Genomic DNA, 19,489 nt, shown 5'->3' with positions numbered 1-19,489 from the left:
CTTTGTAGGAACTTCTTGTTGCTACAGAAGAACATGTGCTGCTCTTTTGGTTAAGAACACTGAAACGTAAGATCCTACTTAAGTTAGATAAAAAAAAAAAATTGCCAGTATTACACATGTGAATTTGATATCCTCTCAATAACATTAAAATTGCCTTTTTGCAAAGTCCAGGCAACCCTGTTAATATTGCTATGTTAACACAGGATATAATATAAAGCTGAAAATTGCTAATTATCCATTCGTTGTCATAATTCGATCTGTCAAATACGGTTCTGCTGCTAGTTGTGGAATATTGTCCCGTGACAGGTGGCTGGAAGCAGGCCACGTGAGTTGCAAAGAACGTGAATTCCAGTGAGGTTTTATGCCTGCACAGCTCTCACTCTTCTGCTCATTTTCTAGAACTACCATGGTCGTATTACCAAGGAGCAGAGTATCTTTTCCACGTAAATCCTACAGACTGGGACACCTATGAGTTTATCTGTGGGTGGCTTCGTAGTGGAATGGCAACAATAAATTCTTCTGGTGAACAAGCATTTATTGAAAATAAAATTAAGAAGGTAACAAAGGCTATAATTTTAACAAATAAGTGCTCTCCCTATTTTTTTTTACTAGCTGTTTTCTGTTGCATATTTTGGAAAGTCTAATTGCCTATTACTTCAGGTAGAATCCAAAAGACATTTTACTTTAGAAACAATTTTCTGTCTGTCTTTATTTTTCACATCCCTCCTTGGGGCCCTGCTTAGCTAAAGAAGTCAGTGACATTTCAGAATCTGCATAATCATTGTGCTAATGAGCAGGTCTGTCTCCCTCAAGAGTTGTAAAAGGATCAAAAAACAGTTGTCTGTCCCAAAGTTATGAAAGTAATTAGGTAGACATGAATTCGTGTAAGAGAAAGACGTCTCACATGCATGTCCCGCTTATCTTTTTCTGCTTCCACCCCTCTGCGACCAAGGGGATGCAGATACTAACACAGCTGAGCTGAGTTCATGCTTGCCCCTCATGGCTCCTCAGTTGTTCATGTGCCAGTTCTGCACCCAGATGATTGCTCCTGATCCCACGCAGCTTCATAATTGCAGTTGGTTCCCATTCAGTGACTGGCAGCTGGTCTGGGAGCAGCAGTGCTGTGGGACACCTCAGTGTCCCATTATTATATATATATTATTAGCATGAGATGGGCAGTACATCCAGATGTTTGAAACAGTCTTCATGGTTTGAATCTTTAACACCATGATTGGAAAGATTAATCCTGGGCAGTGCTGGCCAAAATGTTTCCTGAGTTCAGACTACTGATTTCCCTGCACCTTAATCTAATCTAGAGCTCCAAACCCTAGTGATGGGTTCTTATGACCTTGGAAAATACATCAGTTTTTCCTCTGTGTATGTCACCTTGGGCAACATTCCCCTATTTCTGCAGCTTTGTATGGTTTCTCTTGAATAAGACCCCTTCAATACTGGACATATTTATATGGAAAATATAAACCTGGCTCTAAATTCCTCTCTGTAGGAAAGCAGAATTTCTGTAGAGCTACAGTGAGGTAACACAGGTTGAGGAATAACTGCAGAAGCAGATGAATTTCCAAGAAACAGTGTGTTTTCTTTTAGGTGTTCTCAGTAAAATGAAAGAAGGAAAATACAAAAAAAAACTCCTCATATAATAACTGAAAAACTGTCTGCCTTACTGAAGGCAAAATCCTTCAGTTGTAATGTAAAGGAATAGCAAAGTGTAATCGTTAGAACAACTAGTGCTGAGCCAGAAAAGCTCTCGACTTACGCCTATGTAGTTTTGCTTGCGTTATGTACAGCCTTCTCTGCTTTTAACATAAAATAAAAACACAAGGACGGTTGTTCTCTAGTAGGATGGTATTTTAAGTTTCTAGTGAGTTATGTGTCATTTTTGTCTTTTGCTAAAGTGATTTTGTATCAAGACATGGTGAACTGGATCTAAACCAGCAGTTCATGGCAGAAATAGCTTACTGTGGAAGAGCAGCATAACTTGATATAGCTGTCTTCATCCATGTCTACTAGATACTACTGTGCTGTCATGAAATAACTGTCCTATCTAAAACTGTATGCTTGTGACTTCAAAAATGACAAAGCTGTAAAAAAAGATGTATTTTTCCAACTTAACATCACTTAAAATGGCTAACCAGGATGCTTCTTTAAAGTCATATTTACTTACAAGAGATCTTTCAAAAGCAGCTTCATAACTGAAGTAGTGGATATCGTAGCATTTGATGGTGAGAATGCCAAGTTTACTCCATTTGCATTTGAAATTGGGTTAACTTCAAGCTTCATTTCAGAATATGACAGATTGAGCTATTTTAAAACCTGCTGCCTTTGGCTAAACTTTTGCAATACAGCCAGGTGTGTCCTTAAATGCTTGCAACTGATTTTCTGTGGAAGCAGGAGTAAGGATGGCAATCACTAAAATAATAATGAGGAGTCTGGATAGAATTTGTATGTGCTATTAGAAAACTTTGTAACAATTTCTTCACACAGGATTTAAAATCACATTTTTCACTACTGTAAAAATTGTGATGTATGCTAAGTACTATGATTAGAAAGCTGAACTCAGGGCCCAGTCAATATCAAACCAGACAGCATTACTTAAAATCTGTTCTTTGTCCAAAATGTTGATTTTTATTTTTTTTAATTTGATATTGCTATATATGCTGTTAGCTTATGAAATCCTAACCAACTCTAAGGGCTGTATGGCTGCCAAAATACACAGGGCACTTAAATTCTTTCTGGAGAAAAAGTAATGCTTCCAAATGGCCAGATAACATTTACAGTGCCCTGTAACATTCATAACCTTTTTTTTTGTTTTTTTTTTTCCTTATTGACTTTCCCATTGACCCCCAAACCGTGACTCTTTGACTGATCTTGAAAGTGAAGGCTTCTTCATAGTTTAAATCAGAATCAAGTTAGCACAGCAGTAATAAGTGGTTGTTTGAATTACATTATTTCTGTGAATTATCTATAATACTTTGCCGTTTAGGACTGGAAGTCTAGAACCTTTCATAGACACAAAAAGTGTGTCTATGAATCCATTGTACGAGCTATAAGAAGTAATGTAAATGCTCTTAGAAAGCGTACTGGAAACATCAGGTCTATCTAATGCTCAGAGGAAATATTTGTACTTTACTAAAAATAGATAATTACTTAAGTTATAGTTTTGAACCAAGACTACAGTAATTGCCAGGGCAGATAGGCTGTAAATTCCTTAAATTGACAACCTAGTTACATCAGCAGTCCAGTGGAAACAGGGCTAAATCATGCTTTACTTAGACGAATAACCTTGCTGAAGGCAGGCAGAAGTAGTCCCATAAATTCACACAGGCAGGGTTCAGCACCTGTTTTTCCATCTGAACCCAAAAGGAGATGCTATTTGCCTGAATACAAACAGGGTCTGGTTTTAGGAGTTTGTTAATGCTTTGATGAGAGGGCAACAACAGTTAAACATATGGCAAAACATTTTTTATTTTTTTTGTAGCTATCGAATAGTGATGTTCACTGGTGGATTGGATTGCATGCAGAAAATGCCAGCAATGAATTTCGGTAAGCGTGTGCTTCAGCTGCTCTGATTTGTACTTGGCATGTCTTGTTTACAAGCTGCCGTTCAGTTTGATGGACTAAAACTGTTTGATGACTGAGTGGGATATTCAAGAGACAACTTCGGCTTTCATGTAAATACCATTCAGAATACATTACCCTTCATTTATTTCCATGTTACAGTATTTCTTCTGAAAGGGGTAAAAAAGATGAAAGCCAAAGGCTTGACTACCAACCCATTCTTCGTTTGTTTTAACGCTTAGTTAATAAATGGGCACTTTTTACCCTGTATCTACTTACAACACTTTTAATGGGGGCTGTATTTTTAGGTCAGGACAGGGAAAAGTGTAACTACACTCTTAACATTTCTGTGCAGCTGGAGAGATGAATCACTAGTAACATATCAGAACTGGAATGAAGGGAGAGAACGAGATCTGCATAAACCAGGGAAAAGATGTGGCTTCATTTCATCACAAACAGGTTCATTTTATATTTCCTGTTTTGCAGGAGTTGTGAATTGATTCTGTTATTTTCCAAAGGGGGTTATGTTTTTAATTGCTTTCAAGAAGTGCAGTTTGTATTACAATCTTGTTACGTGGTTATAGATTGCATAGCTGTTTCTATGGTTAAGAAAAGAGCAGCAAAGTATCATGAATTTTCTCAGAGACAAGGTGATGGGGCTTAAAAGTATATTAATAGTTCTAGTATTTTAGTGTCAAAATATAAATACCCCAGTGATACTGAATCTTTAGTTTTACTTAAGAATCTATTATATGGCACAGCAAAAAGTGTTGATGCGTTGCTGGTTTTCACAGTCACTTTTTTCATAACCAAAAGAGCCAGATGGACCGAGCTGCAATTTTTCCTACTTTCAAAAACTGTTTTTATATCAGCAAACATTTTTAAATACTCAGGTTTCTATCTCATTTTTGATCACATAGCCAATCTGCTGAAGAATTTTGGGTACCATGTTTTGTTATCTAATGGTGCTAGCCTCTACATTGTCACATAGATCTTTCTTTTGCTACTGTAATAAAAAATAAATTAAAATGTTGCCAGTTCCAGTGATTTTTATCATTTCTCAGTTTCTGTTTTCTGATTTGTGAGTCATATGATAAGGTAAACATGTCAGGTTCTTTGGAAGAAAAGAATATCCAGCTTTATATTTATGAGAAGAGCTGAAAAAAGTGATCCAGTTGCACTCTTGTAATCCAAAAGCCAAAACTGAAAAGAAAAGAAAAAAAGGGGGAAGAGGATCCCGCCCATTCCCATCAGCTGGCCAACAGATGGGAGCAGGTCAACAAATTGTTGAGTGCATTGTGTTCCTCTGAAAAATCTATTTTCCTTCTAAGCAGGTCAGCACTGGATGTCATACCTGCATCTTGCCAACAATTTTCAATGAAAGGAAGTCAAACTATTTTATCTGGAAGACGTAATTTCTATATGCTTCCTCTTTTTTTTTTTTTTTTTATATATAATTGATTTTTGATTTTTTTTTAAATGATGATATAGGCATATGTTACATGACTCAGCGTAGAGGAATTGGTTTAACTTAATAAAATCAAACTGTGAATAAAAATATGAGCCCCATGGACCATCACATGTACTATAACATGATATGTCCAAATGTGTTTGATGTAGGACCTTGACATGTTCAACCAATAAAGGGGATACCCTTCTTAACAATATCTAAGCTAAAAAAATGTTCTTTCCAGTTCGCAGGTGAATATTGAACTCTGATTTTTTTTTTTCTTTTTACACAGGACTCTGGGGTGATGAAAACTGTACTGTTTCTCTTCCTTGTATTTGTAAACGTAAAATTGCATGGAAAATTGAGAAAGAGATTCCAAAAGACCAGAACCAACAAGGAATATGTCCCAAGGGCTGGTTGCACTTTGGATTCAAAGTAAAACATTTTTTCCTGCTGTTTGACTATTCAAAATGCATTCCATATTTATGACAGAAATTGGACTTCTTAAAGATTATTCAGTATTTAAAAACTTTCTTAGTTTTTGAAAGCAGGGCCCTTAGGTTTATGAATACTGACACGGTGATATGAAGGTTTATGGCTGTTAAGTAGCTTTGTACACAGAAGGTGCCTTAATACGGTGTTAAATTCTACTTTAGTTCAAGGAAATGTATACTTATTTATGCAAAAGCTTTCTAAGGATATTTATACATATGCCATCAAAAAGCCTGTTCCATGCCTTTTCCCATTATGACAATTCTGTTATGGCCTAAAAACAGAACTCTGACCCCTTGGTGTACACAATGGATGTCATCCTCCTAAAGATGTGGTTTCAAATATTGTTTGTCAAAGATGCTTATGAACTGAAGCCTTTTTGAAATCTAAGTTTCAAAGGCAGTCAATTCATTAGACTTTTCTTAAACGCATACATTCCTTAATGGTGACATGCACTGAGGTATCCAGGCTTATCCCAGTGCTAAAATGCAGTGACTATAATGATAAATTTAACCTAGATTACATTTATTTTTAAACAAACAGTTTGAATCCAAGCCTAAGTGCAGCTGAACACCAATACCAGGAATGTGGAAATGATCCAATACAGGACAGAAACTAATGAAATAGGTAGTTTCAGTAAAGTGTGTGTAGTGTTTCAGTGGCAATGATTCAAATCCTAATTAGCCCACCTGATGGTGTCCAGGGGTTCTCAGCAGGGCAGGTTAGACACTGGAAAAGCAGGGAAGGAGACCTGTGTCTTTATGTGAAATGCAGTAGTACACTACTGACCACATGGCATCATCTGAGGCTGTGGATCCAGCACTTTTAATAACTGGTGAGCAGTTTAAACTGGAGGAAAAACAAAGCAAGTCTTTTATTTTTTTGAAACAGTGCTTTTTGATACAAATTCCAAAGGATCCAGACCACCTGAGGAGCTGGTACTCTGCACAAGCATTCTGCAGTAGATATGATGGTTCCCTCGCTTCCCTCGAAGATGAACTGGAACAAGGTAGAATACTGAACATATTTTTAAATAAATGAGATTTCATCTTCACTGTGATGCTTTAATAAGGTTTAATCTTGGATACAGATTTAGGAAAAAAGATCACACAAATCGCACTCAGGTTTCCAGTGCTTTAAGCAGATCAGTATGTGTTTTCTTTCCTGTTTTCCCAAAATATAAAGAATACAACATCACACTGTTGTCAAAGCAATCTTATTTTTATCCATTAATATTACTTAAAATCTGATCTATATTATAGCACAAAGTGCTAGGCTGGAAATGTTAGTGAAGTGAATGCTAGCACATTCAGGAATATTTAAAATCCATATTCACAAAAATCTGTGGTTGAATTCCATGCATTTGTAAAACCTTCTGTTTGGAGGTGGCAAGAATCTAATTGGCTAACTTTGAGAAATATTTCTTTTCACCAAAAATGAAAAAAGTTTTTTCAACGATCCAGTACCCTGAATAAAGTTGTACTCCAGCTTGAGTTGTTCGAACTACTGTCACAATTTCTAGAAGACTTAATAGGCTAGCTCTTGACCCAGCTGAAGTTAATTAGTGCTACTGAATTTATAGCTAGATGACAATGAAATGCCACTCATGTTCCTGCTTTCTAGTAAGTAGGTAATGCCTTTGATTGGTAGTTTTATTTTTCAGTGCTTTAATGTGTTGGAAGAGACTTCAACCAAATGGTTACCAGTTTAATGTATTTGATATTTTACTTCTGTTTTCATTTTTCAGCTTTCATAACAATGAATCTATTTGGACGGAAAACTAGTGTTTGGATAGGTTTCCAGAGTGATGATTATGAAAAGTGGGTGAATGAAAATCCTCCAATGTATTCCAATTGGTCTCCAATTCAAGCAGTGCATGTGAGTACTTCTGAGGGTTTTAAGGACATTGAGTTGTTGTTTTGGCTGTAGTCATCACAAATGCCACAAAGACAAGGCCAAGCTTGTTACAGCAACTTAGTCTTCTCTTAACTTCTGCAACTTCAGACAACTGTGGGCACAATTTTATGAGTGTAGCTAGAGGTTGCAAAAAGAGCACTATCTAGACAGTTATTTATGTAATTTATGGCTGTAGTCCCATTATTTTACAATTTCAGTCAAGCACTGGGATTTAAATTATATGGTTGGTATCTTACACGAGGTCTGAGCAAAGTTTATGAATAATATTATGAATTTTATATTTTAGTACATTTTCTACACCAAGTTAGTTAGTATTTTGGTTAATGTTTTAGTTTGTTCAGTGCAAGTTTGCAACATGTTTTCCTATGAGGCCAAATAGCATTTATGTGAATGTTCATTGTTCTACCTAACTACATATATATAATAGTGAGTTTCAGCTAATTATTAATTATGTCTTGTTTTACATAGTATCTTTTATAATTAATGTAAGATTCTGTGTTGATTGCAGAGACAGCGTTATAATAGTGCCAACGTTGAAGAGCAAGTTCCACTTTGTACATTGGTATCAAATAGCCCGAATTTTTATTTTACGGGAAAATGGTACTTAGAAAACTGTGAGAAAAATTATGGGTTTGTTTGCCAAAAAAAGCAGGGTAAGAATTTGTTTTGGTTTGCTTCTATTCTCATTTTTTCTCGTGTTGAATTCCACTTTATTCACTTTATTTCCATCTAGAAGCAGCTTGTTAGAGGTGTCTATAAAACCAGGAATAAAAAAGAATTTTAAGGTAGTTTTACTTTGGTATTTCATCAGACTAGCTCTACACTATTTAATAAATCAATAGCTGTGATGTTGAAGTAATTTCTCAAAAAAATTTTTGCTGTTAAATTTTGTTCCTAGCTTTGAGCTACATATTGTGGATTTAAGACTAGAGATGGAATTTCATGTTGTCTGTCACTGTAAGCAGAGTAGCAGCATGAAATTACAAAATGCAAAACAGGATAATTTGGATGAAAGTATTTGTTGTTGTTGGATTTGTAATCTCGGACCAGACTAGACTCTAGAAGATGTATTTCTGTGAACAGTGCAAGCCAATTGGCTGATCAGTCGTAGCTTGCCTTTTTTTCTTGTGCTTTTCTGGTTCTGTCACTGTAACGTCCACTTGCCAGAAGCAGCAGGATTTCACAGGGAATGCACGTTGTTTTGCTGTGGTTTTGCTCGAGCTGAGCAGCAGAGCTGCCTCTCAGGTGGGAGCTGCTGCTGACCCTGAGCATATCCTGGGCATTGCTGGTGCTGCTGTCACAGCATGTTACCAAAATGGACTAGTGGCAAAGCGTGCACTCTAAAGCCTGGGCTGGGCTGTCATCTGAGCCTTTGTGGAGCACCCCTGGGGGCTGTACTGGATGTGGTGGTTGTTTAGGATGGCTCAGCTTTATCTGTCACCTCATAGTTAAGCCCTAAAGAGGAAGTAGCTCCTGCGGCTCTCCGCAAGAGGCTCAATGGAGTAAATAGAGTAAACCAGCACACTTTGGGCAGAGCTCACATGTGGCTCTTGCAAACCATAACCATGTTTGACATCATTTATTACAAAGCTCAGTTGTGGGGAGTGCAGGAGTAATCTTGCATACAGTATAGGGAAGAAAAAATGCATTTTCCTCCTCTGATTGGTTTGTGTTTACATTTTTATCTTAACCCCCATGCTGCTGCTCTAAACAGGCAGAAATGGCTTTAAAAGGCTGTCCAGGAGGGAAGCTTCCATGAGGGAGATCTTAACTGGGATCTAATCTCACAGTGATGCTCGTATTAGGACTCTGTCAGCATTTTGTTATATTTCCTAATTTAATTTTTTAAGCATTGACACACACTGAAAGCTGGAACAAAACGGAGCGCTTCAGTAAGCTCAAGAGCAGAACTTGTTCTGCTTAGAAACCTGAAACTGTAAATGATTTGTGGATTACAAATAATCATTTAACTTCTTTAAGATGCTTGTTAACACTCCTGTTAGCTGTAAAGGAAACTGAATTTATAAACACTCCACATCTTAGCGAAGCAACTGTTCATCATCCCTTCAGTTGTGTCTGTACAATCATTTGTGAGTCCACATACTGTGCTGTGAACTGAGCTTGGAAAAGATTACAAATAACCCTTCAAGAAAGAACTGCTTTAAATTACATGCAAGGAGTCAGGGTTAAGAGCATGCTGCAGCCCACATCTGGGATATGGCCAAATCCCATGCGATTTCCTGCAGACTTTCAAAGGTCCGCTCAGTGGAACCAACTCCATCCAGGTTTTTCTTTTGGACACATTGTATTCGTTCACTCTTGTCATGAGTTTTGTGGTATGATCGAATTTCAGATACTGTTCTAGTAGTCAACTATTTTGTTTGCCGTGCCTTCCTGAAATCAAGGAGTTTGCAATCTTTAGATTTGTTTTTAAGCATAGTCTTACTTTTATTATTTGTTCCACTGTGTTCAAGCTGTCCATTTAAAAAAAATAATCTTTTTACTGTTTATAACAGACACATCCAGGCATGTCATCAACGCATCTGAAATGTACCCGGTGCCAGATACTTTAGAGTACGCAAACAGAACTTACAACCTAATACGTGGGAATTTTACATGGTCTGCAGCTTTAAAAACCTGCATGGCAAATGGAGCTGAGTTGGTCAGCATTGCAGACCAGTATCACCAAGCGTTCCTCACAGTCATTGTGAATCGGCTGGGATACAACCACTGGATCGGGCTGTTCACTGCAGATGTGCGTAATGGATTCACTGTCTATGTGATTTTTTTTTTTCATTAGCAAACTAATAAGCTGTATCATTCACTAGAAGTTATGTGAAGTTTTCAGCTGGAAGTGAAACTCTAGCGTGAGCCCTAGCTACGTTTTGCAACATGATACGTAGATTCAATGAAAGATGTTTGATGCAGTGAGTACTGAAAAATGAAAGCCATAGAAAACATTTAAAAAAAAAAAAAAAAAAGAAAAAAAATATATATTGTAGTGTTAACATTCAAATTATGGTTCATTTTGAGCTGCTTTATGGCTCAATAATCACTTGCACTTGATGACCCAAATACCCACCCACCAAACAGAACCAGGTAGATGTAGCTTGTGGTCTCCTAGAAATAAGTTGGGAGGGTCTTTGGAACTGCTATTTGTTTATAACCCAGCCTAGGAGGGGTAGAAAGAGCTCTGGTGAGGATGCCACCAGAAGAAAAGGCATTTGTATGGCAGTAAAGTATATCAGAGGAATAATGTAAAATTTGGTTTGGCAGAACGGGCTTAACTTTGAATGGTCGGATGGGACTAGGTCCTTGTTCACCTTCTGGGAAGATGACGAGTCCCAGGCCTTTGGCAGCTGTGTGTATATGGATACCTCGGGGCACTGGAAGAGCGCAAACTGTGAACGACTTCTGCAAGGAGCAGTCTGCCATGTGCCACCTAGTAAGTTGGAGTTAAGTTTTGCAGCTGCGAAGATTTAATATAAATGTGTGTAGGGGCAGTGGAAGCATATGAAAGGAAATAAATCAATTTGAGGTTAAGCAATGCTGATACTTTATTCAAAACTGATATATATATATATATATTTTGGTATTTTCTTGCTGTTATCTCCTATTTGCAAAGCCTTTTTTTTCCCATAAAATATTGGCCGTCAGGTCCAGACCATCTGAAAATGAAAAGAGAACTGCCATAATAGGAAAGAAACAAGAAAATTACTTTCTCTCTTCAGTGAATACTATATTATCTAAGAAAAATGATGACTGTTAATAACTAGCTTGAAGGGAAATAAATTCAGTTTATTACAATTAACTGTCAAATGGGAAAAGAGAAGCATTTAGTGCAAAGTGAAAAAATAAGTCACATCTTCACTGATTGCACATAAAAGATTTTGCAACTTCTCTTTTTAAATAAAGGTGAGAATAATTTCCTGTATCCTAAAATACACTTAGTGTCCTTAGAGCTCTACCAATTACAGAATCACAGAATCACAGAATCACAGAATTTTCTAGGTTGGAAGAGACCTCAAGATCATCGAGTCCAACCTCTGACCTAAAACTAACAGTCCCCGCTAAACCATATCCCTAAGCTCTACATCTAAACGTCTTTTGAAGACTTCCAGGGATGGTGACTCCACCACCTCCCTGGGCAGCCCGTTCCAATGCCTCACAACCCTTTCAGTAAAGAAATTCTTCCTAACATCTAACCTAAAACTCCCCTGGCGTAACTTTAGCCCATTCCCCCTCGTCCTGTCACCAGGCACATGGGAGAACAGGCCAACCCCTACCTCGCTACAGCCTCCTTTAATGTACTTATACAGAGCAATAAGGTCACCCCTGAGCCTCCTCTTCTCTAGGCTGAACAAGCCCAGCTCCTTCAGCCGCTCCTCATAGGACTTGCTCTCCAGGCCCCTCACCAGCTTCGTCGCCCTTCTTTGGACCCGCTCAAGCACCTCGATGTCCTTCTTGTAGCGAGGGGCCCAAAACTGAACACAGTACTCGAGGTGCGGCCTCACCAGAGCCGAGTACAGGGGGACGATCACCTCCCTAGCCCTGCTGGTCACAGTGTTTCTGATACAAGCCAGGATGCCGTTGGCCTTCTTGGCCACCTGAGCACACTGCTGGCTCATATTCAGCTGACTGTCCACCATCACTCCCAGGTCCTTCTCTGCCTGGCAGCTCTCCAACCATTCCTCTCCCAGCCTGTAGTTCTGCTTGGGGTTATTGCGCCCCAGGTGCAGGACCCGGCACTTGGCCTTGTTGAACTTCATACAGTTGACCTCAGCCCATCGGTGCAGCCTATCCAGATCCTCCTGCAGAGCCTTCCTACCCTCGAGCAGATCGACACACGCACCTAGCTTGGTGTCATCTGCAAACTTACTGAGGGTGCACTCAATGCCGTCATCCAGATCATTGATGAAGATGTTAAAGAGGACCGGCCCCAGCACCGAGCCCTGGGGGACGCCACTAGTGACTGGCCTCCAACTGGACTTGGCTCCATTCACCACAACTCTTTGGGCCCGGCTATCCAGCCAGTTTCTAACCCAACGAAGCGTGCGCCAGTCCAAGCCAAGAGCAGCCAGTTTCTTGAGGAGAATGCTGTGGGAGACAGTGTCAAAAGCCTTGCTGAAGTCAAGGTAGACCACATCCACAATTACCTGGTCTTCATTTGAACATAGCATTCAGGTCTGGAACTGCACTCAGCTCTCCAAATTGTAGTTGCCCTGACTCAGGGAGGCTCTTTGGCACAGTATGTTGTACACTGGAGAGGCTGGTTGCTGCACTCCAATGGGAAGCTCCAATGGGAAGCTCTCATCTGCCTCCGTGCCACGGTATTTGGCATTCAGTTATCTTTGTGGCTTTGTGGAGAGAAGCTCTGCAGCCCCTGGAAATCCCTCGAAGATGCTGAGCAGCCCAGAGTGCCTGCCGGATGCTCCTTAACTCCCGGTGCACATCACTCTGTGTTTAGATAAATATCCTGCTATTACTGTGCAAGCCCTCAAGGATTTTCAGCTGGAATAAAACCAGCTTTACAGTTCTAATACAAATGTATACAGTTGCTAGATTTTCACTTTGAAAAATAGAGACATAACAGAATAACATGCTTATTAGCATTATTCCAAAACAGTGTGTGGTATGTTATATTAATGTGTATGTTGTAGTGCCAATAAAGCTGTGCTGTTATTTCTATCACAGAGAAGAAACTCACTGACTATAAAGGCTTCTGTTCAGAAAAAACTGTTCCCTGGATCAAATTCAAAAACAGTTGCTACAGTTTTACCACAGTTCTCCAGGGCACAAGTTTTGATACTGCATATGAAGTCTGCAGAAATCAAGGTAAGTGATTATTTTGTAGCTGTAAAATGTCGTCATGATATTGTAAAAACCCCCATTCTTCTGAAAATCACAGCATCTATTTTCTCTAGTGCAAGATAACAACAGTGGAGCTCATAAGCCAACTTATTGGAGGCTATATACATCAAAAAATGTTCCTTTCTGCATGAAAATACTGATTTCTGGAATAAGACACAAAACGTATTTCTTCACTTCAAAATTGTTTTAAAATGATGTGCAAAGAGTTTTATATCAACCTGAGCATTTTCACATTAGTTGCAAAATTTAAGAAGTTATAATGTATAACCAGACATTTCAACCTTTTCAATTAAGGTTCCTCATATTAACTTTTTAAAAGGCAATGTTAATTTTCAGTTTCAGGAATTGTTTGAAAATCTGTTCTGTGTTTAATCTACAGGATCTAATCTTCTGACTATTCAAGATGAAGATGAAAATACCTTCATTCTGGAAGAATTGCACAGTTTGGGTTATTCTGTGCAAATGGTTTGGTTGAATATCCTGCATGTTACAGATAGTAAGTTTTGGGTGGAAGAGAACTGAATGTAAGAATACGGATTTTTTATTTTTTTAAATGCAAAGCAGTAGTATCTTTTGAAACTTTTTTCACTGTTTATTACCTGTTTATTGTGTACCAATTTTTTTCTGTAATCGTTATTTAATAGGTTTCTGAAAAGTCAATATATATGCGTGTGTGTGAGGGCCTTAATTTGCTTCTTAAAGAAGCACTACAGGCTATCTTCTGTATCAGCTATGTAGTACGTTTTTAAATTCTTAAGCAACAAAAAAGGATTATAATAGCAAAGCAGAAAAAATCCTGGCATTTCTTTAATACAGTATTATTTTTTGTGTGTGTGAAGGTAAATCCAACTGAAACACAGATGCTTATCAAAGCATGATAACATTTTCTAATGATTTATAACTTCTGCCCTTAGATGAGACAGTCTCCTGGTCTGATGGCTCTCCCTTAAATTATTCTAACTGGGGCATCAGAGAGCCTGAATTTGATCATCTCAAAGGAAATTTCTGTATCAGCCTGAGGACCACAGATGGTATATGGCAAATATCTCCGTGCAGAGAAAAAAAAGGATTTGTATGTAAAATGGATGCAGGTACGTGCTTTCATAGAAGCAGGCAATCGTGTCCTTATAACCATTGTTTATGTGTTCCTTGTTACTTTCTCTTAGTTTTCATTTAAATAATTCTGTCGTTTTGTACTAGAAAAAATATCTGTGGAAGAACAAACCAGCCAGGGTAGCCTCCCTATGAGGAGCCTGTTCAGCCTTTTTGTTGCTGCATGCTGCAGTAGACTTTCTTTTGTATGGGTGCACAGAGAGCCAGGCTGAGCTCCACAGACCCTGCAGTATGTGCACCTGCACGGATGTGAGCAATGGGAAAACATCTGCAAGAGACCTGAAGTGTTGTGAGAGCTCACCCAAAATGCCAAAATCACTGCAGGGACCAATAGCTCAAATAATGCACCACTGCACTCTTCTGTTCATGTATTTGCACATTCTAAAGCGCATAAATGCTGTTGTTCATCCTTGCCACAATGCCAATTAATACATTCCGCTGAACTTAAGATATTCTAGGTAACAGATTTGGTCATGTTTAACTTGGCCTGTTGTAATCCTATTGACATGAGTAAAGTTAAACAAAGAACAGCCTGCTCTTGTATGTTTTGGGGCAGATTGTGTGACACTTCTGAGTGTCAATGTTATGCTGAGTGCATATACTAATTTTTGTTAGTTCTGTCGATAGTTTTCTAACTGTTCTGGATTCTATTTCAGATATTGATGCAACAGCACCCTCTGAAAAATGTAAGTTCCTTCTGATCCTTTCTTAATTTTTATAAGGAGTAATAATATGTTTTGGGTTGATATTTTGTGAGATTACTTTTTTTTAACTGTTAAGCCTGTGATTTAAAATGCATATGAAGAGTGTTTTACATAAAATATTTGTATTTTTGTATTTAAAATAACTCATAAATGAAACTATATTTACATAATAACAATCTCTGTTCTTCCATTTCAGCATCATACCCTGGGCTTGCAGCTCTGGCTGTTCTTGTAACATTGGTGATGCTGGCTGCCATTTCAATTTTTTTGTGGTGCCTGTACAAACAGAACAACAGACTCTTCAGCAGGATACTGTGGATTAGAAATGCCTATTTCCCACAGATTAATGCAGACGTTCCTGCTTTGGAAGAAAGCATCCTCATTTCTGATTTTGAGAGAGATGACAATTAATCCACTGGGAGTTACAAGCAGTCACATCTTCAGTGTTACACTTCACATCCTACAGCATTTTTCTTTCCATGAACCAGTTGCAGCTCATTCTCTCTGCCATCAGCAAGGACACCTAAATGCTGCTGGAAGAGCGGCGAGAGGAGCGAAGCAGCAGCCACTGCTCTTCCCTTCTTTTTGAATTTGTTGCAGCAAAGTTTCTGAAAGGTTTTCATGGTGAGCTGTGAGGAGCTGAGCACCAGGCACATCTGATCTCACCAGCACCAAGCCCAACCTTCCTCAGTGGCAGAGGGTCTGCAGCCCCTTCTCAGGTGACCCAGGGCACGTAATTCTGGAGAAACCCTTGTAGCTTTGCGAGAAGCATGCAGGGGCTGCTGTGCTTGGACTGCTTTGGCTTGGTGGCAGAATTTGGTGAGGATGCACAGAACTGTGGAGAAATTGGCTTCTTTGGGAAAAGCTGAGAACTGAAAACACTCCCATAGTATAAACCTCAAACCCCTCATGTGGAACAATTGTGTCCGAGCCCCTGAGCAGTGGGCATTTCCATGCAGCTTCTTCCTTCAGGAACGTTTGGGCTTTTGTGCTTTGTTTTTACATGTTGCAGAAGCTGCACATGAGCCAGCATTAAAATTTGTCCTTGTATTTAGGAACTCTGAAACCTATTCCAAGGATTATTGGTTAGTTCTTTCTAATACGCATTGCATCTGTAAAACGAAGAGTTAATTTTCAGGCACTGGATCCTTGCCAGGTGGATTTCCAAGCCTGCAGAAAAATGAAGTGACTTTTGATTTGGGAGTGTCAGAGCTGTGGTAGTTTGTCTAGTTTACATTATAAAATATACTAGGCTAGAGATAAGATGATGTATGGACTTTGTCATCCTAAAGTTAATATATTCAATAGGGATGCTTCTGGTGCTCTGTTAGAAAACAATGTGATCTCTCACCCTGGTTATTTCAGAAATCAAATCCCATCAACCTCTTTTAAAGACACTTTGGGACAATATCCATTTGAAGAAAAATACTGTTATGAGTCTTGTTAATGTTACAGTAATAAATGGCTTTGGTGTTCACCTACAGTATTACTGCAAGCAGTATTTATGTGCACTCTTCTGAGACTCAGCTCTCCAAACATAGGGAGAAGATGAGGGAGAATCACATCTGCAGTTCCCAAAGGATGCGCCTCTCTCTAGTCAGAGAGTCCTGTAATCCCAAAACACACCCTCAAAAGGCTGCTTTTCACTTTCAGTCATCATACTAAGGTGCTAATGAAGGAGTGAGCTTGCACTGGCCAGTTGTTCCTCCCAGGCTGGTGGTTTTGCAAGACCCAGTCTCAGGTTACAGTGGTCCAAAGTGGACATGCTGACTCCCTGGGGGACTCCCACAACCCTACCCAATCCTCCAGCCACTCCTGTGAATATATCTGAATGGCTTTTGGAGGATTTTTTATTATTATTTTTATTGCAGAGTGGAAAAACAAAATGTTAGTCACAAAGAGTTACCTCAGCATGTAATTATTGTGCCTTCAATCATCTCTAAAGGCTGCTGTGAAGGGCTGCGCATGTTGTTGGGTCGGTTTGTTTGTTTGTTATGTGGTGACTCATTCTAAGAATTTTGCAAGAGCCCTAAGATGGAGGCACATTTTTGAGAGTTTAGCAAGCAGCCAAAGCCAACTGCAGTGTTTTTATTTAGTATTTATGCACGTACAGAGGAATGTATGACTTCCTTTCAGTTGGATTTCACATGGCCAGTTCTATAAACATTGCAAAAATTGCCTTTTCATGTCATATAATTATGTCTAGGGTTATATTTTTCTTAATTACTTGATACATAGAACATTTCTGTGCTGGTTTACAGAATTCAAGAAATGTGGTCAAGGAGGCTACAGATGCATTTGATCCCAATACAATTTTCATCTGACTTTTTGAAAAAAATTTCTGTGGCTGTAACTATTAGATGTTCTTATTCTGATTTTTTTTTTTTTTTTTTCCTGTCAGGGGATTTTTCCATCAGATTTTTTTTATCAGAAAAGCTGAATAGCTTTTCTCTGTATATTTTGTCTAGTGGTTTGACCCCATCCATTAGTCTTCAGGAATGTTTTTGAAGCTTGGCTGTGGATCTGCAGATTTATGTATGGGACTGCTTGTATGTGAAGCCCACTATTACAGGTTGTGCACTGCAGCTTTGGAGTGCAGTTGCAAGACCATTCGCTATTTGTGTGTATGAACTGTTGATAGCTTCCATGGGGCTAATTTTGCAGTATCTCACATTTAAAAAAAAATAAAAGACTGTGACCATCACTCCCTTCCCCGTGAGAATTTCACCTATTTAAGTACAGTTGGAGGAGCTAAAACCAACATCTTTCCTTCATCACATTCACTGACACGTGTACACACTGCCTTCTTACAGCAGTTAGAGTGGCTTGCAGGATGCTTTTTGCTTGCAACAGTAAGCTGGGTCACTTCAGAGGACGTGCATTTATCAGGCTCTTACATTGTTACCCAGTTAAGCATACTGTTAGATTTTGATGTTAATGAAGGTGTATATTTTTTTCAAAAAAAATTGACATAGGCATTTTATCAATTTTCCTTGAAGTCTGTTGTAATCATTTTTAATATATTTGAAGGGCAGTTGTATAATAAATAACCCTAACCTCAAAATAGTGATTGTTGATTAACATAGACTATGATGTACGTGATCTTGCATTAAGGGAAAAACAGTTCAAGCAGTGTTTTCTTCATGCTTTGAAATAGTTCTAAGGGAACGGTCCTGTAAATATTTATTTTAAAAATCTTTCATCATTTAACTTTTCTAATTGCAAGTATTATTCACTCAAGAATGTAACTGCTGATTGCTTTCTATTCCTTGTAAATCTAAGAACTTTTTTTTTTACGGTGAGAACAATTATTTGCTGGAGCAACGTCCCCAGGGGTGTGGTAGAGCCCACATCACTGGAGGTTTTCTAGATGTGATTGGACAGGGTGCCAGATAATCTCATCTAGGTTCCCTTCTGCCATAACAGTTTGAACCTGCTGATCTTTTGAGGTCCCTTCCCACCTGGGTTGTTCTGTGACTATGGATTTTACCATAGCTCATTTGTTTTCCCTTAATCCAAGATCTCCTACCCTGTTCCTGATCAGGGTACGTGGTGCCTACGTTTTGATTGCTGACTGTGATACTATCGGCAGTGACGTTCACTGTATTATTTCAACTGGAAAATTAAAGTGTGAAAAATAACTCTCTGTGCTGCAGTTTTCCTTTCCCCCAGCTTTAATTAGCTGCCAGGCTTTAGTGTCTTCTAGCAGCAGTTTCCAGGCTTTGCACCAGGTTATCCTGGCAGAGAGGGACTGCTTGCAGCAGGCTCCTTTCTGCCTACCTGGCTGGACCCAGCAGAACCAAACACATGCGTGGTGGCTCCGGTGTTCCCCAGGGCATGAACAAGGGCGTCCTGGAGGTGCTGGGAGGGGAAGGAGCCACACGCTGTCAGTAGGTACAATGGGGGGGAGCACATCAGTGATGCGTGGGTATTCTCCCAGCCTAGTGCCTGTTCCCTGCAGCTGGGGAGCCAGGCTCCTCCAGGGGGGTGACAGGCAGGAGGAATTGCCCTGCTGGGTTGCAGAGGCTGTGTAGTGTGGGATCCTGTTCACTTCTGCCATGAGCAAGGTGGAAGTACACAGACTGCAGAGCAGTAGCTTCTGCTGTGGCACTGAGGTCTTTCCCATGTCCAAGAACCAGGCTCACCAGAGCCTGAGCAGGCAAGTGAAGGTTGCATTTTCCTCTGCTGTGCCCATTTCTTTGAGTGTGTTTACTGAGAGGGAAGTGTTAGACGTTTCACCGCTCCCATGATTTGGAGTGGAAAGAGTGGAAGAGTATCCCCATCAGAGATGGGTGTACTCAGGCCAGTGTATAACAAACCTTGTCTGCCAGATAGTACCTTTTGAGAAAAGCAAAACAAGACCGACCAA

At 39.2% G+C, this 19,489-nt stretch overlaps 1 protein-coding gene across 3 annotated transcripts in view; it reads left to right on the top strand.

Moving 5' to 3' along the window:
* PLA2R1 (phospholipase A2 receptor 1) overlaps nucleotides 1–18,766 on the top strand; it is a 44,581-nt gene extending 25,815 nt beyond the window's left edge. For all 3 annotated transcript variants that reach the window (XM_068687660.1, XM_068687661.1, XM_068687658.1), the window contains exons 17-30: nucleotides 400–557; nucleotides 3,494–3,558; nucleotides 3,929–4,032; nucleotides 5,316–5,458; nucleotides 6,407–6,524; nucleotides 7,263–7,393; nucleotides 7,941–8,085; nucleotides 9,949–10,187; nucleotides 10,709–10,877; nucleotides 13,127–13,267; nucleotides 13,683–13,799; nucleotides 14,218–14,394; nucleotides 15,073–15,102; nucleotides 15,317–18,766. In XM_068687660.1, the coding sequence (XP_068543761.1) occupies nucleotides 400–557; nucleotides 3,494–3,558; nucleotides 3,929–4,032; nucleotides 5,316–5,458; nucleotides 6,407–6,524; nucleotides 7,263–7,393; nucleotides 7,941–8,085; nucleotides 9,949–10,187; nucleotides 10,709–10,877; nucleotides 13,127–13,267; nucleotides 13,683–13,799; nucleotides 14,218–14,394; nucleotides 15,073–15,102; nucleotides 15,317–15,531 (1,952 nt within the window). In that variant the 3' untranslated portion in view covers nucleotides 15,532–18,766. The remainder of the gene's footprint in view (nucleotides 1–399; nucleotides 558–3,493; nucleotides 3,559–3,928; nucleotides 4,033–5,315; nucleotides 5,459–6,406; nucleotides 6,525–7,262; nucleotides 7,394–7,940; nucleotides 8,086–9,948; nucleotides 10,188–10,708; nucleotides 10,878–13,126; nucleotides 13,268–13,682; nucleotides 13,800–14,217; nucleotides 14,395–15,072; nucleotides 15,103–15,316) is intronic.
* The last annotated feature ends 723 nt before the right edge of the window (nucleotides 18,767–19,489 follow it).

Source organism: Anas acuta, chromosome 6 (assembly GCF_963932015.1).
Source record: "Anas acuta chromosome 6, bAnaAcu1.1, whole genome shotgun sequence".
Taxonomy (NCBI): Eukaryota; Metazoa; Chordata; class Aves; order Anseriformes; family Anatidae; genus Anas; species Anas acuta.
The sequence above is the reverse complement of the archived record's forward strand: the minus strand, read 5'-3'. Positions and strand labels throughout refer to the sequence as shown.